This window comes from Saccopteryx bilineata, chromosome 1, assembly GCF_036850765.1.
Source record: "Saccopteryx bilineata isolate mSacBil1 chromosome 1, mSacBil1_pri_phased_curated, whole genome shotgun sequence".
NCBI lineage: Eukaryota > Metazoa > Chordata > Mammalia > Chiroptera > Emballonuridae > Saccopteryx > Saccopteryx bilineata.
Window position 1 is genome coordinate 346622819 of NC_089490.1, and position 25679 is coordinate 346648497.

The 25679-nt window shown below is 42.0% G+C and overlaps 1 protein-coding gene across 1 annotated transcript; it reads left to right on the forward strand.

Annotated features, from left to right (window-relative positions):
* The first annotated feature begins 21213 nt into the window (after positions 1-21213).
* LIPT2 (lipoyl(octanoyl) transferase 2) lies at positions 21214-23007 on the forward strand. Its single transcript, XM_066253721.1, has 2 exons — positions 21214-21679; positions 22144-23007. Exons 1-2 carry the CDS (start codon positions 21214-21216, stop codon positions 22374-22376), a joined length of 699 nt encoding a protein of 232 aa, XP_066109818.1. The 3' UTR covers positions 22377-23007.
* Positions 23008-25679: the final 2672 nt, after the last annotated feature.

Below are 25679 nucleotides of genomic sequence, written 5' to 3' on the forward strand. Positions count from 1 at the left end.
TTCTGTCATGGCAATCAAGAAAGTGCTGGCTCAAAAAAGAATATAATGCAACTGTTTTCTCACTTATGTCCTCCCAGTAAACTAAAATTACACACAAAAATTAGGGGATATTTTATTGCTTCATATTCATTTTGAAATATCCCCTAATTTTGGGGAGCAGCATATAAACTCTGAGAGGGCAGGGATTATGTATTATCTATTTTTGTCTTTCTGGACCCTCTAACCACAAGCAATATAGTGAAGTGGTAAATAGCACACATTCAGCAGTCAGACAGATCTAGGTATGGTCTAGGTCTGCCATCTTACTGTGGGATGATGGGCAATTATTTACTTAAATTTTCCTCAGCTTCAGTTTCCACATCTGTAAAATGGGGACAATATTTGCTGAACAGAATGTAAAGATAAAATAGGTAAGGCACACACACAGAGCATTCAGCCAAATGTCTGGCCTGCAACAAGTGCTTGATAAATGTTAGTGACACTTAATATTAGACAAGTCAAATGACTTCACATTCTCTTATTCTCTGTGCTAGTTTAAAAATTATTAACTTTATTCTAAACTGCCATTGATTATAAACCACACCATAGATTAAAGAGCAGCTAAACATAAAAATAAAATAATAACACATTAAATATATGGTAAGGCAGTACAATATAATGGTTTAAAATATGTGTGCTACAAGTAAATCACCTCTGTTTAATTACCTTTGATAAATTAGTTAACTTCTCTAAGCTTGCTTTCTTCATTCAGAAATTGGAATTGTTCAGGCCCTGGCCAGATATCTCAGTTGGTTATAATGTCATCCTGATCCACCAAGGTTGTGGGTTCAATCCCTGGTCAGGGCACATACAAGAATCTACCAATGAATGCATAAATAAATGGAACAACAAATTGATGTTTCTCTCTCCCTCTTTTTCTATAAGTTAATAAATAAATAAAAATTTAAAGAAGAAATTGGAACTGTTCAATAAATGTTAATATGATAAATATTCTTATTAATATATTCATTGATTGTAACATACAGTAACTTTTTAAATCTTCAACAGGAGGAATGGCTAGAGTTTCCAAGGCACTGAACATAGGGGAGAGAACATCACACAGACAGAAGAACTCCAGAGACCTGCAGAATATCTTACTTAAATCTTACAGCATGCAAGAGAGGAAACTATTAGGGGTGGGCGGGGAAAAGCTATCTAATGGACTAGAGGTGACAGTGGCCAGTAATTCCCACCAGCCAGACTGGAAAAATTATATTTCATGGGGCACTGGATGGAGTAATTAGGAACTTCTATACTCACTAGTGGAAATAGCTCTAGAATAAGCAAGCACCAGATCCACCTAAGAAAACCATAAAAGCAAGACCCAAGAGGATCAAACAGTTTCTAAGTAACTTAACTGTACCCCATAACAAAGTTAAAAAATATGTATAGAAATACAAAAAGTATCTAGCACTCAACAAGGTAGAAATCACAATATCTGATATCTAATCAGAGATTAGGAGACATACAAACAGACTCATAATGAGAAGAATCATTAACTCATTGAAACTGATCTGGAATTGGCATAGATCTTAGAATTAGCAGGTAAGAATATTAAAACAATTGTTATAAATGTATTTCATATATTCAAAAAGTTAAACGTTATCTGATATCCTATTGGTTCAGACGGCAAACAGCAGATTCAACATCATTAGTCATTAAGGAAATATACATTAAGTTTCATAGGTGCATTCATAGGTCAATATTTATCAAATTGTGAATTTTAAGTATGTGCAGTTTATTTTATGTCAATTATACCTCGATAAGGAGCTAAGAATAAAAAGTAAAATGAACCAATTCTGAGCCCTTCCTAATGTCTTAAAGGTTTGAAAAGGTATTTTACCTTCTTCTTCTAGTCAGTCCGGGTTGCGCTGAATATTGTAGTTGCAGCATCTCTGCTGTGTCCTGTTTCTGACTATTGGCTTGACCTTTGCTCTACTCTGTTTCTGACTCACTTGCTCCTCACTGAACACTATACTCACCACCCCACTGACCACCCCCATCTCCATCCTCTTTTTTCTCAAGGTGGCACTAACAGAAGGCTATGACTGAAGAGTTACAGGTGATGGGGAGTGAGTATACCACAGACAAGAAAAAAAATGGTATGTCAAGTGTTACTTCTCTAAAGATTGTCCATTCTCTGTCAGAAGGACTTCCCACTGGCTACATCCTTCTCCCTTGTTAGAGTTCACACAACTTTCCCCTCTCTGTACTTAAGCTTCTTACCTTCTAGTCTCTCAAGCTGCCCATGAACAATACCTAAACTCTCACTATTCTCTTACATAGTGCAATCTGTTTTGCCTTCCCCTTCCAGATCATACCTCATTCAGGGGGTGAGGAAGAAAGGCTCACCTTTCACATCCAAAAAAGCTGATCATGATATTTGTCTCAACAAATAAAATTTTGTCTCTACCGATGAATATAGCAGACCATGGAAGGCAAACATAACTACGGTAAATTTTGTCTTCAATGTCCTTTTTTCCCCCTTCTTGCTATAATTCATGATGGTATACTACAATAAATGAAATCTCAGGAAATACCCTGCTCCAAGAAGCTTAAGCTGGCCACAGGTCTCATGTCAACACTAGCTACAACTTTAGAAACGTAGAATGTTAAAGAAAGGTAGGATTTCACCAAGCACCATTCCACACACACCTCCATCCAGTTTTACAGTGTGAGAGGCCCAGAGAGTTCAAATGACTTGTCCAAGTCAGACATTGTCGTGGCAGGGCAGGGGCTGGAGCCCAAGTCTCCTGACTCCATTCAATTCCATTCAATACGACAAACACCTCAGTGAACCCCTCAGGGAACCTGGCCAAGGAAAAGGAGTGGTAGGGTTTTCTGGGGAGGGGCTCTGGATGGAGGTGACTTCACTGGGTGGCGGCTCAGAGCCAGAGAACATTTGATTGTTCCCAGACCCTAGATAATCTGTCCCCATCCCCCACCCCTGTGGGTGTATCCTGGTTAAACTGATCCTGTATGATAAAAAGCTGGGTTGAATTCCTGCAATCCATGAGGCCAGCCAAAGGTGGCCAAACACATAGGAGGAGAGCTTAATTCTGGTAAGAATTGTTAAGAGGCAGGTAGGATTTCCATAGGTTGAGTTGTCAGGGTGTGAGTATTTGGGGTAATGGACACAAGCAAAGGCTATTTGCATGGTTGAGTATTAAGTTTGAATCCTAAATTAGCCATTTGAATAAATTCCATTCACCTGTCTAGGCCTGTTTCTTGAGCTATAAAATTGAGATAAACTATCTCCATGCAGACTTGTTGGAAAGACTAAGTGAGATAAAATAGGAAATGTGTCTAGCATTAATGGGGGCTATTAGAATATTATCACTGTATTCCAGACACTTGTCCAATTGATCCTCACAACAGCCCTGAGATGTAGTCTTACAGATTAGGGACATGGAGCTTGGAGAAACTAAGGACTTTACTCAAATTGCTTAGTAAATGCTAAGGTGTCAATCTCTGGAGCATGGCTGCTGCAGAAGGTACACATCGGGTGCAGCAAAAAACGGTAAAGTAAATGTCAGATGTGCCTGACCCTGGAAGGTGCGGTTACCTTCTAGAGCCCTGTGCACCTTTTTCTGAACTACATAATAATACATCATGGTTCATCTTTTTTTTAGGTCATTTTGATATCACGTAGCAACAGGATAGAATCCCGTTAGATGCAAACAAGAAATTCTTAACTATGAGAATGGTTCAAAGTAGTTAACAAAATATTTCTCAAACTCAAGTACAGTGTGTCCATAAAGTCATGGTGCACTTTTGACCGGTCACAGGAGAGCAAGAAAAGACGATAGAAATGTGAAATCTGCACCAAATAAAAGGAAAACCTTTCTAGTTTCTGTAGGATGATGTGGCAGCAAGTGCACATGCGCAGATGATGACATAACACCGTGTATACAGCGGAGCAGCTCACGGCCATTTCAGTTGAGATGTGGACGGTACAGAGGAAAGTTCAGTGTGTTCTGTGGCTCGCTAAATTTGAATCTGTGACCAAAGTGCAGCATGAATATCAGCGCGTTTATAACAAAGCACCACCACATAGGAATAACATTACTAGGCAGGATAAGCAGTTGAAGGAAACCGGCAGTTTGGTGGAGAAGCCCCGTTCTGGTAGGCCATCAGTCAGTGACGAGTCTGTAGAGGCTATACGGGATAGCTACCTAAGGAGCCCTAAGAATCTATGTGTGAGCCCACATCAAACTGCACTGAATAGGTATGAAACTGGGAGAGTATAAATGGGGCCCTGTTTAAAATTCCCACAGATTTATCCAAAAATTGATTTAACTTATTTTAATTTTAATGCCATTTACACACTTATAAGCCCAAAACTCAGCACATGTATTTCTGTGCTTATAGCTCTTCTACAACTCTAAACCAAGACAAACAGAAAATAAGCAAAACTACGAAAATGATAAATTCAGATAAAGCTTCAATTTAATGTGACAAAAGATCATATTTGAAACCTGACTGTGGCACAGTTCTTTTGAGTCTGCATGTCTATGGCTCTGTGTACAGCAGGCAGCCCCCCACCATGTTTCTCTGCACTGCTACCATACCCTATATACTCTGTCTCCAGCTCCACAGCCTCTGGTGGTGTAATCACTCATTTACCCTCTTGCCTCGCCCCCAGATTATCTCCTCTATCACTTAGACTGCAAGCTCAGGGAAAAGAGGGATTGAGTCTGGTCCATTTCTGGTCCTCAATTTCATACACAGGACCAAGCACAAGGTATTTGCTCAGAGATGAATATTGAATGAATGAATGAATGAATGAATGAATGAATGAATGAATGAGCAAGCGAGGTGACCTCTCTTCTAGCTCTGGGATATTCAGCTCCACCATCCAGCTTAGCATTTTCTTTCCTCTCTCCAACTCCCATTGCTGTTTGTAGAGCCAGTAGCCAGGGCCACTACCATCACAGCAGCCCAGCCCATGCAGGTTCACATTGGATTCGGACAGTCGGTAAAGAAACAACGGAGCCAAAAGCTGATGGGCCATAGTCTTTAATCCTAGCTTGCACTCGGCGGGCAAGCAAAAACACTCACTGGGCTCCAAAACCCACTCACATTCAGTGCTCACAAAGCTACTGACTTATCCGAGTTTCCTAGAATCAAAGGTTTCTAGCTCACCAGCCTTATTCTTCTCAGTTCCCCATCTCCTTCCTTCTCCCTGCATAAACTGCACACAAACTGGCATCTCACTCAGCACTCCGCCATCTTGGCTGCTTCTCCTGGCCACATGGCCTCTTTCCGCTGCTCTCTGCTCTGCTCCCTCTGCTCTCTCATGCTAATCATCCCAGGAACCAAGAGTGCAAGCTCCTGTTCTGCCCCCATTTTATAGTGTAGAAATCCAAACCTTTAATCCAATATACACAATATGGAAGTCTCTAATACAAAGTCACTTCTCTGAGGCATGATTGGATTGTACCGCCCCACATCAAAAAGGATGGGAAAGGCTTAATCCCAAAACCAAGCCCCAGGCTACAAGGATTCTCAACACACATTAATATCACCTGGGCAACGGCCTCACGTGGGCAGCACCATCTTTAACAAAGTGAGCATAATACATTTTATCTGCCCAACACTGTTCTCTACAAGGGCTTGAAAAAAGTATGTCCTAGACTCAGAATATTAAAGCTAGAAGAGCCCTGAGTTGATAACTAGCATGCGGAGAGGGGAAATGACTTGCCCCAGTATACCCAGCGAGGAATGAAAGCACCAGACCAGAGGCCATGTGCTTTGATTCCCATTTCAGAGTTTCTTCCAGGACATTATTTATTTATCATTTACTCATTTATTTATTTTTGGTCAGGGCTGCCTTGAGGGAAAGCAAGTTCCCTTATGACCTCCCCTCCCCGTGGCAGTGTTATGGGAACTGATTGGATTCTCATGGTTCTCCCAATGGTAGCAGGGTGCCCATGTCAGGCAACGTATTTTTCATAATGAAAAAGAAACAAAGATAGCATCAGACCTTGCTGTAATTCCCCCATAGCAGCCAGAATCTAAAAATCTATTTGTTTCCCTTCTCAGTTTATTATGCTGCCCCCGTCCTTGGTAAAGTGGACCAAGAAAGTGGATTTGAGCACTTAAAAAAAAAAAATCTGTGCTTACTTATTTACGTATGTATTTACTTCCAGAAGCATTTGTTTTTGCAACATAGGCCAATATGGACATCCTGCAACTCCCACCCGGCTTTCCTCCTTAATTTAGATATCTCACTTCTTTCCCATGTCCAAAAACACCAGTGTCATCCCTGACCCCCGGACATCCTTCTTCCTTCCAGGCAGGGAGGCAGCCTGCCTCCTCTTGCCTGGCCTTCCCAGCAGGCCACCCTGGCTTTGACCCCACAACCACCAGATCTTTGTTCAACCATTAATCACTTCCTCTCTCAACACCTGTCTGGTTCTCCCTCATCCTGCCTCTTGGCTAAGGCCCCGGGAACCCAGGTAAAGAGAATTCCAGAAGGAACAAAGAAGAAAATCCAGACACATAGATCAGCTACTGTGTACCCAGGGCCAGGCATTTTTTTTTTTGTGAAGGGAAGCGGGATCTGATTATTTTTACTTGGGATATTTATTTATTTTTATTGTGGTAAAATATATATAACGTAGAATTCACCATTATATTCATATTTAAGTATGCAGTTCAGTGGCATTAAGTACCTGCAAATTGTTGCACAATTTTTATCAATGTCCATCTCAAAAACTTCATCACCCCAAACTGAATCTCTGTGCCCATTAATAACTCCCCATTCTTCCTCCTCCCAGCACCTGGTAACCACTGAACACTTTCATGTACTTCACTCAGCTCAGCCAAGGCTTTTATTCTTTTATTTGTGTGCTCTTTCTCAGGCTGTGACACAGTGAGTGAGAAGTGATGTGGAAGAAGTAGTCTTTGCCTATAAAGAGACTATTCTTTCAAGAAGATCAAGTTTAGTTTGTCAAAATGTGTGACTCCACACGCACAGAGGCTATGCAGTGACGATGGGTCTGTAGTAAAAAGAGTCAGGACTCTGCATTACCATCCATTCCTTCAATATTTACTGGAAATTTGCTCTATATCAGGGCATCTGCTGGCCCAGAGAGCTACCAGACCTCATCCTGATGTGGAAGAGCTGACAGTCCAGTGTGGGAGGCAGGGATCTGAACAGAGGTGTCCAAGGCAGGGTGCTCTCCTCTGCGTGCAGGGCCATGAAAGGCAGAGCATAAGGCCGGAAGCCTCCGGAAAGTGGAGACATGTGAGCAGAGCCCTGAAGGAGGAGGAGGAGGGTGACCAGTGGAGAAAACATGGTAGGAATTCCAGACAGAAAGAATGGCATGTTCTACAGCACAAAGTGATCGGGAAGTGGCAAAATGGCAGGGGTCCTGACAGGGAGGTGGCAGGAGACGGAACTGAAAAGATAGCTGTGGGCTGGATGGTCACGGCCTGTACTGCAAACCTAACGGAGTTTGGACTTGATTCTGTGGGCAGTGGGGAGCCAACAGTCTCCATCCCCATCTCTAGCCTAGACCTCTCCTCTTAGCTTCTATCCATATATATTGTATATTGATATTATGTTGACATTTCCACTTGGATGTCTTATAGTCATCTCTAACTTTCTATTTCCTAAATGAACCCTGATTTACATGCTTTCTTGCTCAATCCCACTAGCCGTGATATTAAAAATACTGCAAAGGCACAAACAGGCCCTTGAGTTTGGGATTAGCATCCTGAAGGCCCATTGCTGTTCCAGGTATTAACCCTTTAATTTTTTGCTGGAGAGTAGGAGGATCTGAGGGTCTCAGGGGAAAGTCCAGGCAGCTGGGGGAACAAGGGGACTCATAGCAGCTGTGATTTTCCCAACGGATATAGCCAGTAATGCAGTCCTGAAATGCACCAGTTGCATATCAGCCCTGCCCCCACCAAACTTAACCACCCTGTGCTTTCCCCACGTCAGAAATGGCACCGTCATCTGCCCAAGTACTCTTGCTGAAAACTGAGTTACTATCCCTGGGGCCCAGGTTAAAATACAGGGGGTTCACATACCATAAATCTAAATATTTATGTTATACATCAAATTAAATCAGTTACTTATTAATAGATAACATCTTCTTAAATTTATTAAGGTATATTTTACATACAGTGAAATAAACACATCTTAAGTGCACTGTTTGAGGAGCTTTGACAAATGTATATACTTGTGTAATCACCACAACAATCAATCATAAATATGGAATATTTCCATTATCCCCAAAAGTTTCCATATGCCTATGTGCAGTCAATTTCTCCTGTCCTCTGCCCCAGACAACCACCCATCAAATTTCTATTACTATAGGTTAGTTTTGCCTATTCCAACTTCATATAAATGGAATTGTGCAGTATATACTTTTTTGTGTCTGGCTTCTTTTGCTCAAAAGCTATGAATTTTTTATGATTGAAAGTAGGCAAAATATCAAAGATTGCTAAATTTAATGGCATTCTGTTGACGGACAATAATATACAGGGTGAGGCAAAAGTAGATTTATAGTTGTTCACATGAAAAATAATACAATAATTAATAAGTAATAATATAAGAATAAGCTCTTTTGCATACTCACAACTGTAAGCTTACTTATGCCCCACCCTGTATGAGTAAAAGAAAGAAAAGATTCATAAATTATTATTTCATTAAATTTTTTCCTTGCCTTCATTTCAGCAAAATCACTAATTATGTTGTTATAATCAAGATTTTCAAATAATTTTGATTGACAATAAGGTCCAAAATTAAATAAATTTTGTTGAATCACTGTATGCCTGTGCAGAGTCAGTGTTTCTCTCTGTTGTGTGGCTCATGTCATACTGTATTGCCATTGTCTGTGGACATATCTGCTCTACTTATGTGCCAATTCAGTTTTGTATCACTGGCACACACTGTGGGGTGGGGTAGCACAGTAACTATCCATTGAGAAGATGGTTGGCTGGATGGCTGGATAGCTGACTGGATGAATGGATGAGTGGGTGAATCAACAGATGAATGGAACAACAACCTAGCCCATATGCTGGAGAAAGGAGGGGGGCTCAGTATGCAGATGGGTACTCAGGGGAACCATATGCCCTTCTAATACCCAGCTTTCCATCTTACTACTTTTGTATTTATTCAGTAAACATTTTCACTGAGCACCACTATCTGCCCAACAATGATATATGTGCTATGGGGGATTTAAAAAGGTATAAGACAGAGTTCTGGTTAAAGGCAAGGATTCTGGAGCCTGACTACCCATATTCGAATTCTGTCCCTGACACTTACTAGCAGCCTAATGGGAAGCAAGGTACTTACTCTGTGCTTCAGTTTCTTCATCTGTGAAATAAGAAAATACAGTACCTACTTCATGGGCTGTTAAAGATATTAAACACTTGATGATTTTAAAGCTTTTAGGGTGTCCAGCACATGACAAATACAATATAAGTATTAGCTTTACTCTGTATTCTTAGGTCACAAAGCAAGTGGGAGATGGCAGGATAATGAACTCAACTCACAATAACCCAGGCAGAACATATTGGCAGAAGTACAATTTTTGAGGGAAGGGGTGAGGAGGCATTGTTAAAAAGGCAGTCTTTGAGCTGAGCTTTGTGGGTTGAGTTTAGATTTGATTCAGCATGCAATGGGGTACACAATTTTTAGTGTTATGGTAGCCAAATATCAGTCCTCATGTCCTAAAAATTTAGGGTCTCTAGGTACTGACGGCTACCTTGTTTCACTGTTTCCTCTACTGGTTGAGACCCATGGTAAGAGGTCCCAGTTCAAGGACACACAACTAGCTATTTATTTAACAAATCGTTCATTCGTTCTCCAAATATTTACTAAAAACTTACTGTGTGACGGCCTGACCAGGCAGCGGCGCAGTGGATAGAACGTTGGACTGGGATGCCGAGGACCCTGGTTCGAGACCCCGAGGTCGCCATCTTGAACGCAGGCTCATCTGGTTTGAGCAAAAAGCTCACCAGCTTGGACCCAAGGTCGCTGGCTCGAGCAAGTGGTTACTTGGTCTGCTGAAGGCCCACGGTCAAGGCACATATGAGAAAGCAATCAATGATTGCTACTCTAAGGTGTCGCAATGCGCAATGAAAAACTAATAATTGATGCTTCTCATCTCTCCATTCCTGTCTGTCTGTCCCTGTCTATTTCTCTCTCTGACTCTCTCTCTGTCTCTGTAAAAAAAACAAACAAACAACTTACTGTGTGCCAGGCACTAAGCTAAATGAAGATCCAGGGATCAAATTATGCAAAAGACCTCACCTTCTCAAATACATAGTGATAGACACAGAACTTGAACCCTGATCCCAAGCCTCCCAGCCTAGGGATCCTTCCAACTCACATCAGGACCTTTCTCAGGCTAGAGCACTGAGTTCATCTTCTACAGAAACCAAGTTATTTGAACTACTTTCTCCATCTCATTATGTATTTACTTGTAGACTGTAAGTAAGCTGGGGCAGGACCTTATGTAATCCAACCTCTGTTTATCCCTCAGGGCCTGGAGCTATCTAAATGCTACATTTATTTTTTAAAGAACAGCACTGCAGCCCTGGCCGGTTGGCTCAGTGGTAGAGCGTCGGCCTGGCGTGCAGGGGTCCCGGGTTCGATTCCCAGCCAGGGCACACAGGAGAAGCGCCCATCTGCTTCTCCACCCCTCCCCCTCTCCTTCCTCTCTGCCTCTCTCTTCCCCTCCTGCAGCGAGGCTCCATTGGAGCAAAGATGGCCCGGAAGCTGGGGATGGCTCCTTGGCCTCTGCCCCAGGCGCTAGAGTGGCTCTGGTTGCGACAGAGCGACGCCCCGGAGGGGCAGAGCATCGCCCCCTGGTAGGCAGAGCGTCGCCCCCTGGTGGGCGTGCCGGGTGGATCCCGGTTGGGTGCATGCGGGAGTCTGTCTATCCCCGTTTCCAGCTTCAAAAAAATACAAAAAAAAAAAAAAAAAAGAACAGCACTGCCATTGATGACTCTCAATTACTTTTGTAATCTGCTCTGAAACCTACCATTGTATATATCTGTCCATGTAATGTTGTCCCCGTCCCAATTTCTTGGACCTGAGCCTCATTCTGGCTGTTATTCCATTTTCCTCAATTCTCACTTCCTCCTTCCCCGACCCCATCCCATGGAATATTCCCTAACTACATAAGGATTAGTTGATATTTATGTGAATGTCTAAACTCCTAACTTTCATTCTGAATCTGGCCACACACCCTTTGAGGGACTACTTTCTTCCCTAGGAGGGTGCCAAGAGAGATTACACACTCCTTGGGTTCCCTCTCTGTTAGTGGCCTCACCATCCTCAGATGTCTGTATCCATTAGGCCCAGCACCTAATCCTCAGATGTCTTGTATCCATAGCCCCAGCACCTGCAGCTCACAAGCTGTTTAAGGGCCTGAAAAAGGTTTAAGAACCCCTTTCTCCCATTTTTTCTTACGGAATCCAAAACACAAAAAGAAAGCTACAGAATATAATTTAATAAATATCTAACCAAATGTCTACTAATGTAAATTTATATCAGTTTAATTAGTTATTAAATGTAATTATGACAGTGACTACCACATATCCTCTTCTTCTTTTATTAATGGGTCACCTGAGTTTTAACTAGTCACAACACTACACTATGCAAAGGACACTCCCCAAACCCTCTTAAAGCTAGAAGTAGTCATGTGACTAAGTACTGGACATGGAAAGTGAGTACAAGTGACACTTGCTACTCCTGGTTATGCAGTGAACATGGACTCTTCTTCATCTTTATCCTGACTCACTGGAAAGGCCTATTGCATTGGACAATTCCAGGAGGCACTTTTGAATTGCAGTGTAGGTGAATGGTGCTCCCTATCATTGTGCAAAATGGAGGCCCTGCCCCTGGTTGTGATGCAGACCTTAGGTGAAAGCTGGAGTTAGTATTCATAGACATTTGATTATAATTTAAGATAATTTGCAAGTTTGACTTTATCACTTTGTAAACATTACATGTATAAACTATGATTGCCAAGTAATCAAATATTGCCATAACTTAAGTAGACATAACCACATGATTCAAAGAAAAATTTAGGAAATCCTTTCCAGTATTTTTAGCAGAGAAATAACATTTGATGTAGATATAAAAATATTTTAATATCGAATAGGACCTACAAAATATACATATCTAAAAAGGATTTCTTAGAAAAGCCTTGATCATTCTTCATCCCCCAAGCTAGAAATTCAAAAATCATCTCTGATGTTTTCCTGGTAATTTATTCATCCAGTACATAGTAAGCAATTGCTTTCAGATAATATATAAAGTGGAGAAGAATAACAAGACTGTGGTCAGACACATCTAGGGCTGAGTCCTCATTCAGCTAGCTACTAGCTGTGACTTTGAGCAACCTCTGTAGGTGTCTACTTACCTATAAAACAGGGCAATAATAATAATGCATATATCTTATGTAATATAGAATTTGGACTTTGGCTCTGATTCCTGGGGGGGGGGTGAATTTAAACTCTTGGAATTCCCTAAATAATAAGAGTGCTTTTGTTATCATGTACTATTTAGATCATAAACATTAATTTCTGCTAAGAGATGAGATGACTTCAGAATGGGGGTTGGTCACCAAAAAGACTAACCCCATGATTAGAGGGTTAGTGCTTTGCAATAGCCTGATCTCCAGAGAGAAGAGGAGGACCTGAGAGTGAACTCAATCACATGACCAGTGATTCAATCAATCATGCCTGTGTAATGAAACTCCAATAAAAACTCTAGACACCAAAGTTCAGTAGAGCTTCCTGGTTGGTGAACACATTGGTGTGCCAGGTAGATGAGACACTCTGATTCCAAGGGAAGAGGTCAAAGAAGTTCTACAGCCAGACCCCACCAGTGTGTCTCATGACTTAACTGGTCTTGATTTGTATCCTTTATAATAAAACTGCAGTTGTAAATACAGTACTTTCTTGAGTTCTGTGAGTTGTCCTAGCAAATTATTGAACCCAAAGGATTATGGGAACTCCAGAATTTATAGCCAGTTGATCAGAAATTGGGCCAGGGGACCCCCAAAGTTCAGGTGGCATCTGAAGTGAGGACAGTCTTGTTAGAAACTGGTGGATATGCACCAAACAATAAAGATGCAAAATATACAAAGCAAAAACTGATAGAACTTAAAGGAGAAATAGCTAAATTCACAATTGTGCTTAGAGACTTCAACACTCTTCTCTGAACAGTTGGTAGAACAACTAGACAGAAAATCATCAAATATACAGAACTCATCAACATTATTGACTAACAGGCCCTGGCCAGTTGGCTCAGTGGTAGAGCATCAGCCCGGTGTGTGGAGGTCCCAGGTTCAATTCCCCATCAGAGCACACAGGAGAGGCACCCATTTGCTTTTCCATCCTTCCCCTTCTCCTTCCTCTCTCTCTCTCTCTCTCTCCCCCTTCCACAGCCAAGGCTCCATTGGAACAATGTTGGCCCAGGCACTGAGGACGGCTCCGTGGCTGTCCTCAGGAGCTAGAATGGCTCAAGCTGCAATGGAGCAATGCCCAGATGATCAGAGAATTGCCCCCTGGTGGGCATGCCAGGTACATCCTGGTTGGGTGCATATGGGAGTCTGTCTGATTGCCTCCCCACTTCTAACTTTGGAAAAATACAAAAAAACAAAACAAAACAAATTATTGGCTAACATATTCTAATTAACATTTATATAACATTGCACCAAACAACAGCAGAATACATATTCTTTTAAAGTGTCCACACAAGCCTGACCTATGGTGGCGCAGTGGATAAAGCATCGACCTGGAATGCTGAGGTTGCCGGTTCAAAACCCTGGGCTTGCCTGGTCAAGGCACATATGGGAGTTGATGCTTCCTGCTCCTCCCTCCCCCTTCTCTCTCTCTCTTTCTCTCCTCTCTAAAAATTAAAAAAAAAAAAAAAGAAAAAGAAATAAATAAAGTGTCCACACAACATATACTAAGATAGACCATATACTGGGCCATTAAGAAAACAAATTTAAAAGAATTGAACTTGGCCCTGGCTGGTTGGCTTAGTAGTAGAGTGCTGGCCTGGCTGTGGAAGTCTCTGGTTTGATTCCCAGTCAAGGCACACAAGAGAAGTGACCATCTGCTTCTCCATTCCTCCCCCTTCTATCCTTCTCTCTCTTCTCCTCCCTCAGCCATGGCTCAATTGGTTCAAGAGCACTGGCCCCAAGTGCTAAGGATGGCTCTGTGGATCCTCCTCCTCAGGTGCTAAAAAAATAGCTCAGTTGCAAGCAGGGCCCCAGATGGCAGAGCATCGGCCCCAGATGGGGGTTGTAGGGTGGATATCAGTTAGAACACATGTGGAAGTCTGTCTCTCTATCCCCCCTCCTCTCACATGGAAAAGAAAAAAAAAGAACTCATACAGTGTGTTTTCTATCTACAATAAACTCAAACTAGAAATCAGTAACCAAAAGATAACAAAAATATAACATACTTAAAAATAGTCCATGAGTCAAAGAGGTATTCTCAAGGGATATAAAAAATACATTGAATTAAACATAAATAAACACAGATCATATCAAACTTTGTGGGAGACAGATAAAATTATACTGAGAGCGAAATTTTCATAACAATAAATACACTAGAAAAGAGGAAATATCTCAAATTAATTACCTAAGCTCCCATCTAGAAAACACAGAAAAAGAACAAAACAAACTCAAAGCAAGCAGAAGGAAGGAAATAATAAAGATAAGAGCAAAAAATCGATGAAATTGAAATCATAAAAACAATAGGAACAATGAAACAAAGAGATGATTTTTGTAAGATAGAGATATAAATTACCAACATCAGAAATGACAAAAGGACATCATTATAGGCCATGTAAACATCAAAAGGACAATAAGTGAATACTACAAGCAACTCTATAAACATAAACTTGACAACTTAGACATAATGGAACAATTCCTTGAAAAACACAAAGATTAAAACTCATACAATATGAAATGATTTAAATAGCCCTATAATTGTTAAGAATTTTTTTTATTTACTGATTTTAGAGAGAATGAGAAAGAGAGAGAAACAATGATTTGTTGTTCCACTTATTTATGCATTCATTGATTGATTTCAATATGTGCCCTGACTAGGGATCAAATCTACAACCTTGACCTGTTGGGATGATACTCTAACCAACTGAACTACCTGGCCAGGGCTTGATTTCTAATTTTAAACCTTCCAAGAAAGAAATCTCCAGCCCCAGATGGTTTCACAGAGAATTCTACCAAATGTCTAAAGTAGAATAAAGACAATCTACACAATCTTTTCCAGAAAATAGAAGAGGACAAACACTTCCCAATTCATTTTATGAAGCTAGTATTACAGTATACCAAAGCAAAAGAAGCACACACACACAAAAAAACCCTACAGACTAGTATCTCTCATAAATTTAGATGCAAAATTCTCAAGAAAATATTAGCAAACTAAATACAACAATGTATAAAAGGAATTATACACCTGACCAGTGGTGGTGCGGTGGATCAAGTGTCAACCTAGACGCTGAGGTCACCGATTCAAAACCCTGGGCTTACCCAGTCAAGGCACATACAGGAAGCAACTACTAGGAGTTGATGCTTCCTCTTCTCCCCCTTCTTTCTCTCTCTCCCTCCCCTTCTCTCTTTCTCTAAAAATCAACAAATAAAATCTAAAAAAAATTTTTTAAAGACTTATACAGCATAACCAAGTGGGATTTATTCCAGTTATGTGAGGCTAGTCAACATTCAAAAATCAATCAATGTAATCTACTACATTAACAGACTGAAGAAGGAAAGTCACGTGCTCATATCAATAATTGAAAAAAAAATCAAAAAAACAAAAAACCCCAAAACACTCTGACAAGATTCAATACCCTTCATGATTAATACTCTCAGGAAAATAAGAATAGAGAGAAACTTCCTCAACTTTATATAGCTCATCAGTAAAAACCTACAACTAGGATGTGAGGGCGATCTGGCTGCGACATCTCTCACCCCATTGATCACCAGGGTTGATTCGGCTGATCTGGCTGGCTAGGCAGGTGTCCCCTTCCTCCCTCACCGCTCTATGTGCGTCCCTCCCGAAGCTGCGCGCTCGGTCGAAGAGGACAACCTTCCCCGCTAGAGGAGAGGACTGTTCTTCGGTCAAGGGTATACGAGTAGCTGCGCTCCCCTGCTAGAATCTCCAAACAAGTCTCAAAAACCTACAACTAACAGTACACTTAATAGTGAATGCTTCCCCCCTAAGATTGAATAAAGGCAAGGATGTCTGCTCTTACCACCTTTATTTGACATAGTACTGGAAGTTCTATACAGTGCAATAAGACAAAACAAAGGAATTAAATGTATACCCATTAAAAAGAAAGAAAATAGAACTGTCTTTATTTGCAGATGACAAGATTGCCTGTGCAGAAAATTTTAAGGAATCTACCAAAAACACCTAGAACTAATAAGTGAGTTTAGCAAGGTATGTTGCAGGATGCAAAATAAACATACAAATGTCAGTTGAATTTCTACATATTTGCAATGAACATATAAACACAGAAATTAAAAATACAATACTAGCCCTGGCCAGTTGGCTCAGTGGTAGAGCGTTGGCCTGGCGTGCAGAAGTCCCGGGTTTGATTCCTGGCCAGGGCACACAGGAGAGGTGCCCATCTGCTTCTCCACCCCTCCCCCTCTCCTTCCTCTCTGTCTCTCTCTTCCCCTCCCGCAGCCAAGGCTTCATTGGAGCAAAAGATGGCCCGGGCGCTGGGGATGGCTCCTTGGTCTCTGCCCCAGGCGCTAGAGTGGCTCTGGTCACAACAGAGCGACGCCCCGGATGGGCAGAGCATTGCCCCCTGGTGGGAGTGCCAGGTGGATCCTGGTCGGGCGCATGCGGGAGTCTATCTGACTGCCTCCCAGTTTCCAGCTTCAGAAAAAAAAAATACAAAAAAAAATACAATACCATTTAGAATCACTCCAAAGGAGAGAAACACATATAAATCTAATAAAACATGTCTACATTTGTATGCTGAAAACTACAAAACACTAATGAAAGAAGTCAATGAAGATCTAAATAAATAGTGAGATATACCACATTCATGGACTGAAAGACCCAATGTAGCAAATATGCCAATTCCCTACAAAATGATGTATAGGTTTAATGCAATTCCTATCAAAATCCCATCAAGATTTTTAGATATAGACAAGACTTGATCTAAAATTTGAGCAGAAAGGCAAACAAATAAAACAATTTTGGATAAAATAATAATAAAGTGGGAGGAATCAGACTACTTGATTTTAAGACTTATATAGTTACAGCAATCAATATGTGGTATTGATGGAGAGAAAGACACATAGATAAATGGAAGAGAACCCTGAAATTGGCACACTCATGTATGCCCAACTGGTTTTTGACAAAGATATAAAGCAATTAAATAGAGGAAATACAGTCTTTTAAACAGATGATACTGGAGCAAAGGGACGTTCATAAGAGAAAACACACACACACACACACACACACACACACGACCCTAAGTTTCAAAACTTAGGGAAAAACACAGAAGAAAGTCTTCAGGATCTAGGGCTAGGCAAAGACTTCTTAGACCAAATGCATGAGCCATAAAAGAAAAAGTGGGCTTGATCAAAATTACAAATTTTTGCTTTGCAAAAGACTGTTAAGAGGATAACATAAACCACTGAGGGGGAGGAACTATTTACAAACCACATATCTCTGATAAAGGACTACTGTTTAGAATGTAAATCTCAAAACTCAACAATAAAAAACAATCAATTAGAAAATGGGCAAAACACATGAACGGACATTTCACTGAAGAGGATAGACAAATGGAAAATAAGAGCATAAAAATATATTCAACATCTTAGCCATTAGGGAAATACAAGTTAAAATCACAAGGAACTATCACTATACATCTATCAGAGTGTCTAAAATAAAAAATAATGACAATGCCAAATGCTGGAGAGAATGCAGAAAAACTGGATCAGATAGAATCAGTGGTCCCCAACCTTTTTTGGGCCACGGACCGGTTTAATGTCAGAAAATATTTTCACGGACCGGCCTTTAGGGTAGGACGGATAAATGTATCATGTGACCGAAACAAGCATCAAGAGTGAGTCTTAGACGGATGTAACAGAGGGAATCTGGTCATTTTTTAAAAATAAAAATCATTCAGACTTAAATATAAATAAAACGGAAATAATGTAAGTTATTTATTCTTTCTCTGCAGACCGGTACCAAATGGCCCACAAATTGGTACCCGTCCGCGGCCCGGGGGTGGGGGACCACTGAGATAGATGGAGATATATAGTTATATGCATATTGCTGGTAGGGATGTTCTGGAGAGCAGTTTGGCAGTTTCTTGAAAAATTAAGCATGCAGCTACTATACGACCCAGCAATTGCACTCCTAGGTATTTATTCCAGAAAAATGAAACATATGGTCACACAAAATACCTGTACATGAAGTTTGTAGCTATTTTATTCAGAATATTTGAAAACTGGGAATGACCTAATTATTCTTCAATGAGTGAATGTTTAAACAAATTGTGGTACATCCATACCATGGAACACTACTCAATAATAAGAAATTAACTATTGATACATGTGACAACCTGAATGAGTCTCCAAAAAATTATCCTAAGTAAAAAAATTCCAATTCCAAAAGTATACACACTTTTTTTTTCCATTTATATAACACAGATCAGTGTTTGCCAGTTAAGTAGTAGTCTAGATATAAAAGAGCAATATTAGGGAATGCTTGTGGTGGTGTAAATGTTCTGTATCTTAACTGCATTAACATCAATATCTAATTGTGGCATTGGCAAGATATTACCATGAGGGAGACTGGGGTAAAGGGTACACAGGAAGTCTCTGTATTATTCCTTACAATTGCAATGTGAGTCTACAATTTTCTTGAAGCAAAAAAATTAATTAAAATATTACCTATATGGTTTCTCTCTCATCTGAACCCTGGTTGATGCAATACCCTTCATCAGACTGGAGGCTTTCTCTTCTCTTCCTAGTTTGCTGAGAGTTTTAGTCAAAGCGGTGTTGATTTGGGGCAACTGCTTTTCCTACATCCATTGAAAATAATCATATGGTTTTTCTTCTTTATGATAAATTATATTATTTGATTTTAGAACATTAAACCAACCTTGCATTCCTGGGATAAACACTATTTTATCATAATGTATTTGTTAATCCTGTTGAATCCTAATTTCTGGATTCAATTTGCTAATGTTTGCCCTAGGACTTATATATATATATATATATATATATATATACACACACACACACACACATATATACATATATATGTGTGTGTGTGTGTATGTATTTATATATACATATATATGAAATGTCATGGGAGTGATCTAGGTTATTAGTTTCTAAAATTAAAAAAGACCCGAGCAAAAATTTTTAAAGTTTTAAAATTTGACAAGTCAGGACGGTAGGTAAACAGTAATTTGTTACATTATTCTCCATACTTCTCTGCTTTCTTGTTTCATTCTGCTTTCTTTTCAATTGAATGCTCCTTGGTTGTGGCTTAGAAGACAGATTCAGAAGATGCATTGAGAATATTAAAATTGGGTTCTGTATGCCTTTAGGATTACAGAGTGGAATGGCCTATGTCATCTCTTCACCTGGCAATGGGCCTAACACATCGTTGGTATTAAGTTTATTTAATGAATTCAGATTTGTCATTTTAAATGACACTCCAATACAACATAATGAATACTGAGTTCCAGATCCACCCTCAGGTCCTAGCCATCATTTCCCCAGTTTCTGGGAGTGGGTTGCTCATGGTTTGTAATTCCTGTCTGGGAATTGTCCTCCATGGAAGGAAGTAGCCTTGCCAAGTTACAGTACCTCTCCTGATACAGCGTCTACCTATCACTGGTCAGGACAAGAATATAAATTTTTGGCCCCCTTCTTTAATTTGAAACAATTCTGAAAGGTTATACCAGGCTCAGAGCATTCTTTAGGATTAGACGAGGCCTCTGCTGAGATTCTTTAACTCAGAGGTCAGGAACCTATGGCTTGTGAGCCAGATGTGGCTCTTTTGTGGCTCGCAGACAAATCTTTAATACAAAAAATAATAACATTAAAAATATAAAACATTCTCATATATTACAATTCATTCATTTCCTACCGCTCATGTTCATGGGTGCAGGTGGCTGGAGCCAATCACAGTTGTCCTCCTGGACAACACCAAATTTTTTTTTTTTTTTTCTGAAGCTGGAAACAGGGAGAGACAGTCAGACAGACTCCTGCATGCGCCCAACCGGGATCCACCCGGCATGCCCACCAGGGGGCGACGCTCTGCCCACCAGGGGGCGATGCTCTGCCCCTCCGGGGCGTCGCTCTGTTGTGACCAGAGCCACTCTAGCGCCTGGGGCAGAGGCCAAGGAGCCAGCCCCAGCGCCTGGGCCAACTTTGCTCCAATGGAGCCTCGGCTGCGGGAGGGGAAGAGAGAGACAGAGAGGAAGGAGAGGGGGAGGGGTGGAGAAGCAGATGGGTGCTTCTCCTGTGTGCCCTGGCCGGAAATCGAACCCGGGACTTCTGTATGCCAGGCCGACACTCTACCACTGAGCCAACCGGCCAGGGCCAACACCAAATTTTTATTGGATAATGTGTAACATACACGGGTCGTTATATGGTTCTCACGGAATTACATTTTAAAATATGTGGCGACCCCTGGTTTAACTTCTCCTTCTGCCTAATCCAGCTTCTGTCCCTCTTTTAACACTGTGGTCTTCAAAGTATCCCTCCTCCTCCATAAACTTCCTGAGCTTTAATCTCCTTCTGAGATTCCTCGGGAATGTCACATTACCCTATTTTATTTTTCTCTTCATAGCAGTTATCAGTGTGTGAAATAACCTTATTTATTTCATGTTTTAATGCTTGTTTATTGTCTGCTGTAAGCACGTAGGCTTCCCGGAACAGATCTTTCTTGTCCCCGTACACTGTGCACCACTGTATCAAGCGCCTAAGGTACACGCAGGCCCTAAATACTGGTTTCTGAATGGAATGAAGGGAAGAGATGCACCTTGCTCTGAGTCTTGGGATCAGTCTCTCAGGAGCCTGTAACATGCACTTCGGAGCAGCAACTCAGGACTTGACCCGAGGCCCCGCCCCCGGCACGCCCCCAGGCTCAGGCGTGGGGCGGGGCCGCGCGGGCGCCTCAGAGGGCGCAATGCAGCAACCCACTGTAAGGTTCGTGTGGCTGGGTCGGGTTCCGTATGCCCAGCTACTGGCATTGCAGGAGCGCTGGCTGCGGCTGCTGCAGGCGGAGCCAAGCGCGGAGGCCCAGACGAAGACTGAGGCGGGTGCACTCCTACTCTGCGAGCCCGCGGGGCCCGTATACACAGCCGGGCTGCGCGGCGGCCTGACGCCCAAGGAGGTGGCGCAGCTGCGGGCCTTGGGAGCCGAGGTGCACACCACAGGCCGCGGTGGCCTGGCCACCTTCCATGGCCCGGGCCAGCTGCTTTGCCACCCGGTACTTGACCTGCGGCGCCTGGGCTTGCGCCTTCGCACCCACGTGGCGGCCCTGGAGGCGTGTGCCGTGCGCCTGTGCGAGCTCCAGGGCCTGCAGGGTGCCTGTGCACGGCCGCCACCCTATACCGGCGTCTGGCTGGGTGAGCGCAAGATCTGCGCTATCGGTGAGCGTCACCCGGCCTGGCAGGGCGGGACCAATAGAGGTGTATCTGGCGCGGGCTTTGAACCAGAACGACCTGCTATGCTCAAGAGTTTTTAAGCCTCTTTAAGCCTGATGTATTATATTCAGAGCCAGAAGAGCTCTCAGAAGTCATCTTGTGCAACTTTCCAAATGGAGAGACGCGAGAAGTGAATTGCCAGGTTTCTTCATAATGTCAGGACTATAAGGGTATTTCGTACTCACTTTTTTTAAAGCAAGAGACTCTCTTGCTTTACATTTTCTCCATAATAAGTGCAGCTGTTGTCCCCTACCTTGTCCACCTCTGATCTATGCACAACCCCGTGGCTGCTCCAGAAACTCAAGTTGGAAAAGCAGTGATCCAGTCTACTTCCCTCAACACACTGAAGGGGATCCTGAAGCCTGGGAAGGGAGGGTATCTATTCTAACAGCTTTTGGTTTGTCTTGCAGGAGTCCGCTGTGGAAGGCACATCACATCCCACGGCCAGGCTCTGAACTGTTCTACAGACCTCTCGTGGTTTGAGCACATTGTGCCCTGTGGGCTGGTTGGGACAGGCGTCACCTCCCTGAGTAAGGAGCTCCAGAGGCACGTCACTGTGGATGAAGTAATACCACATTTTCTTAAGGCCTTTAAGGAGACCTACAAGTGCACCTTGATCTCAGAGGACGTTCCAACTGAATGAAAGGCAATCAAGTTATCACATCTGGGAGGTCCCACCTGAAAAGTACCAAGCCTGACTTGGAGTCATGAAACCGAGATTCTAGATTTGGCGCTGTCATTCACTCACCACCAGACTCTTAGCCATGTTTTCATATGTAACCTGGTTTGTTTATATCTTCCCCCACCTACCTCAGATACAGTAGTGAAAACATGAAAAGTAACATGTTATTTAAATATAATGCATTAGCCCTACCACTGATACCATACTCTAAGAGAGTATTATTTCTCAATTCCTTATTACTTCCTCAGTACTGTACTTAATTGGGCAATTCTGGGCTTCTAATTCCTTTGATTTTTTAGGAATCGTGTCTCTGGATGGCCCAGGTAAAGGTGATGTGATGTGCTTTCTGCAATAAACAGAAAAACCTCTTTAAAGGATAGAATGGGATCCTGTCTTCCTGATTTGAATTCCCCAAGCCTGATAGCTATTTTTAGTTTGATAACTTAAACTAAGACCGAGGCTGGGGGAAAATAAGAATTTCCCAAAAACAGAAGTTTTTTTTTATGAGGTCTCTAAGTATACAGGACTGTGGGTTAATGATTTATTGCTGCACAACAAATCACCCCAAAACATAAACTTAAAAAATGACAATATTTACAAATTTTGGTTATAAAATATTATAATTTATTATAATAAACATTTATTGTCTCTTATGAAGTCTGTGGGTCAGGAATTTGGGAGAAGCTCAGCTGGGTGGTTCTGGGTTAGGGTCTCTCATGAGTTGTAGTCAAGATGTCTGCTACAGCAGCTGTCATCTGAAGGCTTGATTGGAGCTGAAGGATCAGTTTTCAAGATACTCACATGCTTGGTTGGTGCTCGTTGTTGATGGGAAGTCTCAGTTATTCACCATGCGGGCCACTCCATAAGGGCTATTTGATTATTCTCATGACCCAACAACTGGCTTCCCCCAGAAGAAGTGATGCCAGAGATAGACAGTGGGAGCCACAATGTCTTATGACCCAGCATTAGAAATCGCAGTTATTTATGCAGTCTCCTAATAAGCGAGCGCCACTCAATTTGGAAGGGACAATAAAAAGATGACTGGAGGCGAGGATCATTAGGGGCCGTTTTTGGAGACTGGCTATCACAGGCAGTTATGGTGCAAAGAGCCTTCAATGAGAAGTCAGGTAACCCTTGTTCCAGTCCTGGCTCTATGGGAAAGTCGTTTAACCACTCTGGGCTTGAGTTTTCCCATACACAAGCACTGTCCATGAAAATATAATGTGAGCATTATAATTTTACATTTTTCTAGTAGCTGTAGTAAAAAGAAACAGTTGACATTTATTTTAATAGCATTTTAATTAACCCAGAAGACCCAAAATATTGTCATTATAAAAAGATTTTATTTTTTCTATACTAAATCCAGCTATTCAGTGTGTATTTTGCACTTACAGCACACTTCATTATGTACTACACTTTAAATGTTCAGTAGCCATGTGTGGCATCCAAGAAAAAAGGTGAGTCCTCCCATATCTGAGGTTTGACTTTTGACTACACATAATTTATATCAGTTATTAAAGATGAAAGGGACTTTAGAGATATATTCCTGTTTCCTCATTGTATAAAGACAAAACAAGACTTTGGAAGAAACTTGTTCAAGGCCCCATAGTAAATTAATGACAAACCAGGACTAGGTCCCATGCTCTTTTTCTGCTATACACACTGTCTTAAGAGCTAAGGACAATATGTTTTACATGTCATAGACATTCAGTCAATATTAGCTGGTGGATAGTTTGTCCACCCATAATTTGCCCATATTCTTTCTAGAACTTAGTTCCCTACTCATGGAGCCCACAGTGCTAATGTAGGAGTGTGGAGGTGGGGAGTAGTTAACTACCTTGCAGTATTACTGCCAAGAAGGGAAATAATTATTCTAGGAAAAGTGGAGTTAGAGTCTCATGGTTGGAAGGCTGTGCACAGTGCTGCTACCTATTTGGTACTTGGCTACCCTCTTCAGCAACCCGAATAAGTGACCACACAGCCTGTTCTTGAATGCCTTCAGAGACTGGAAAAGAAAAAACATTTACTCAGCATTTATTTTTAGTACCAGGTAATATGTTAGTCCTCAAATAATTCTCCCACTCAGCAGCCTGTCCCATCCTTCTGAACCACTCACTGAGAATCAATCTGCACAGTGTAGTGGCTGAGCTACCTGAGCCTCTGCTTCATTAGGCTCAGAGCTTGGCACAGAATACGTAGCAGTAAGTGTCTGATAGTTATTAAGGTAATTCGACTATTTCGGGCACACAGCAGGATTGTACTTTGTGGCCCCCTTGTGGTTGGGTGGGGCCAGGTAGCTTGTTCTGGGGTCAGTGAGTTATGAATGTAGGTGACATGTCACCTCTGAGCTGGAACAGTGAATTACTGGTGTCAAATCCCTTAAAGTGGCCCTGGCCGGTTGGCTCAGTGGTGGAGCGTCGGCCTGGCGTGTAGAGGTCTCCAGTTCGATTCCCGGCCAGGGCACACAGGAGAGGCGCCCATCTGCTTCTCCACCCCTCCCCCTCTCCTTCCTCTCTGTCTCTCTCTCTCTTCCCCTCCCGCAGCCGAGGCTCCATTGGAGCGAGGATGGCCCGGGCGCTGGGGATGGCTCCTTAGCCTCTGCCCCAGGCGCTAGAGTGGCTCTGGTCGCTGCAGAGCGACACCCCGGAGGAGCAGAGCATCGCCCCCTGGTTGGCGTGCCGGGTGGATCCCAATTGGGCGCATGCGGGAGTCTGACTGTCTCTCCCCGTTTCTAGCTTCAGAAAAATGCAAAAAAAAAAAAAAATCCCTTAAAGTTTCTCTTTCCCTCTGAAACAGTGACCAACAAGATGGTAGCTACACTCTGAGGGACTGCTGATGGTGGACATGTGGTAGAATTAAGCCACCAAAATGTGGAGTTTGTTCATTATCACAGCATTACCTAGCCTATTCTGACTGGCATTGTTTATATTAGTAAGACTTTTGTATTTGCAAGTGTAGAAACCCAACTCAAACTAAATTAAGCAAAAAATAATAACTAGGGGAGCCATAGTTGGAGAAGTTACTGGGGATCTCATAAAATCCAGGGGTGGGGTTGCAGCTGGGCTCAAGAACAGAATCAGAGCATGTAGCCCTTTAAGAACCCTGATAGCCTTTTCTCTCCTATTCTTTACCAGGCTTCTTGGTGTGTTTGCTTCATTTTTTTTCTTCCATCAGCTTTCCCTATTTCCCAGGCCACATAGTGGAAGATGGCTGCTGCTGCTGTTATCCATGAATGTTGGAGTAGAGACAAGGACTATCCCTAGG

Excerpts from the sequence above, each read along its gene's own strand:
- LIPT2 (XM_066253721.1), top strand. The coding sequence starts at position 21,214 with ATGCAGCAACCCACTGTAAGGTTCGTGTGGCTGGGTCGGGTTCCGTAT. Across the intron at positions 21,680-22,143 it reads GCGCAAGATCTGCGCTATCG|GAGTCCGCTGTGGAAGGCAC; the intron begins GTGAGCGTCACC and ends TTTGTCTTGCAG.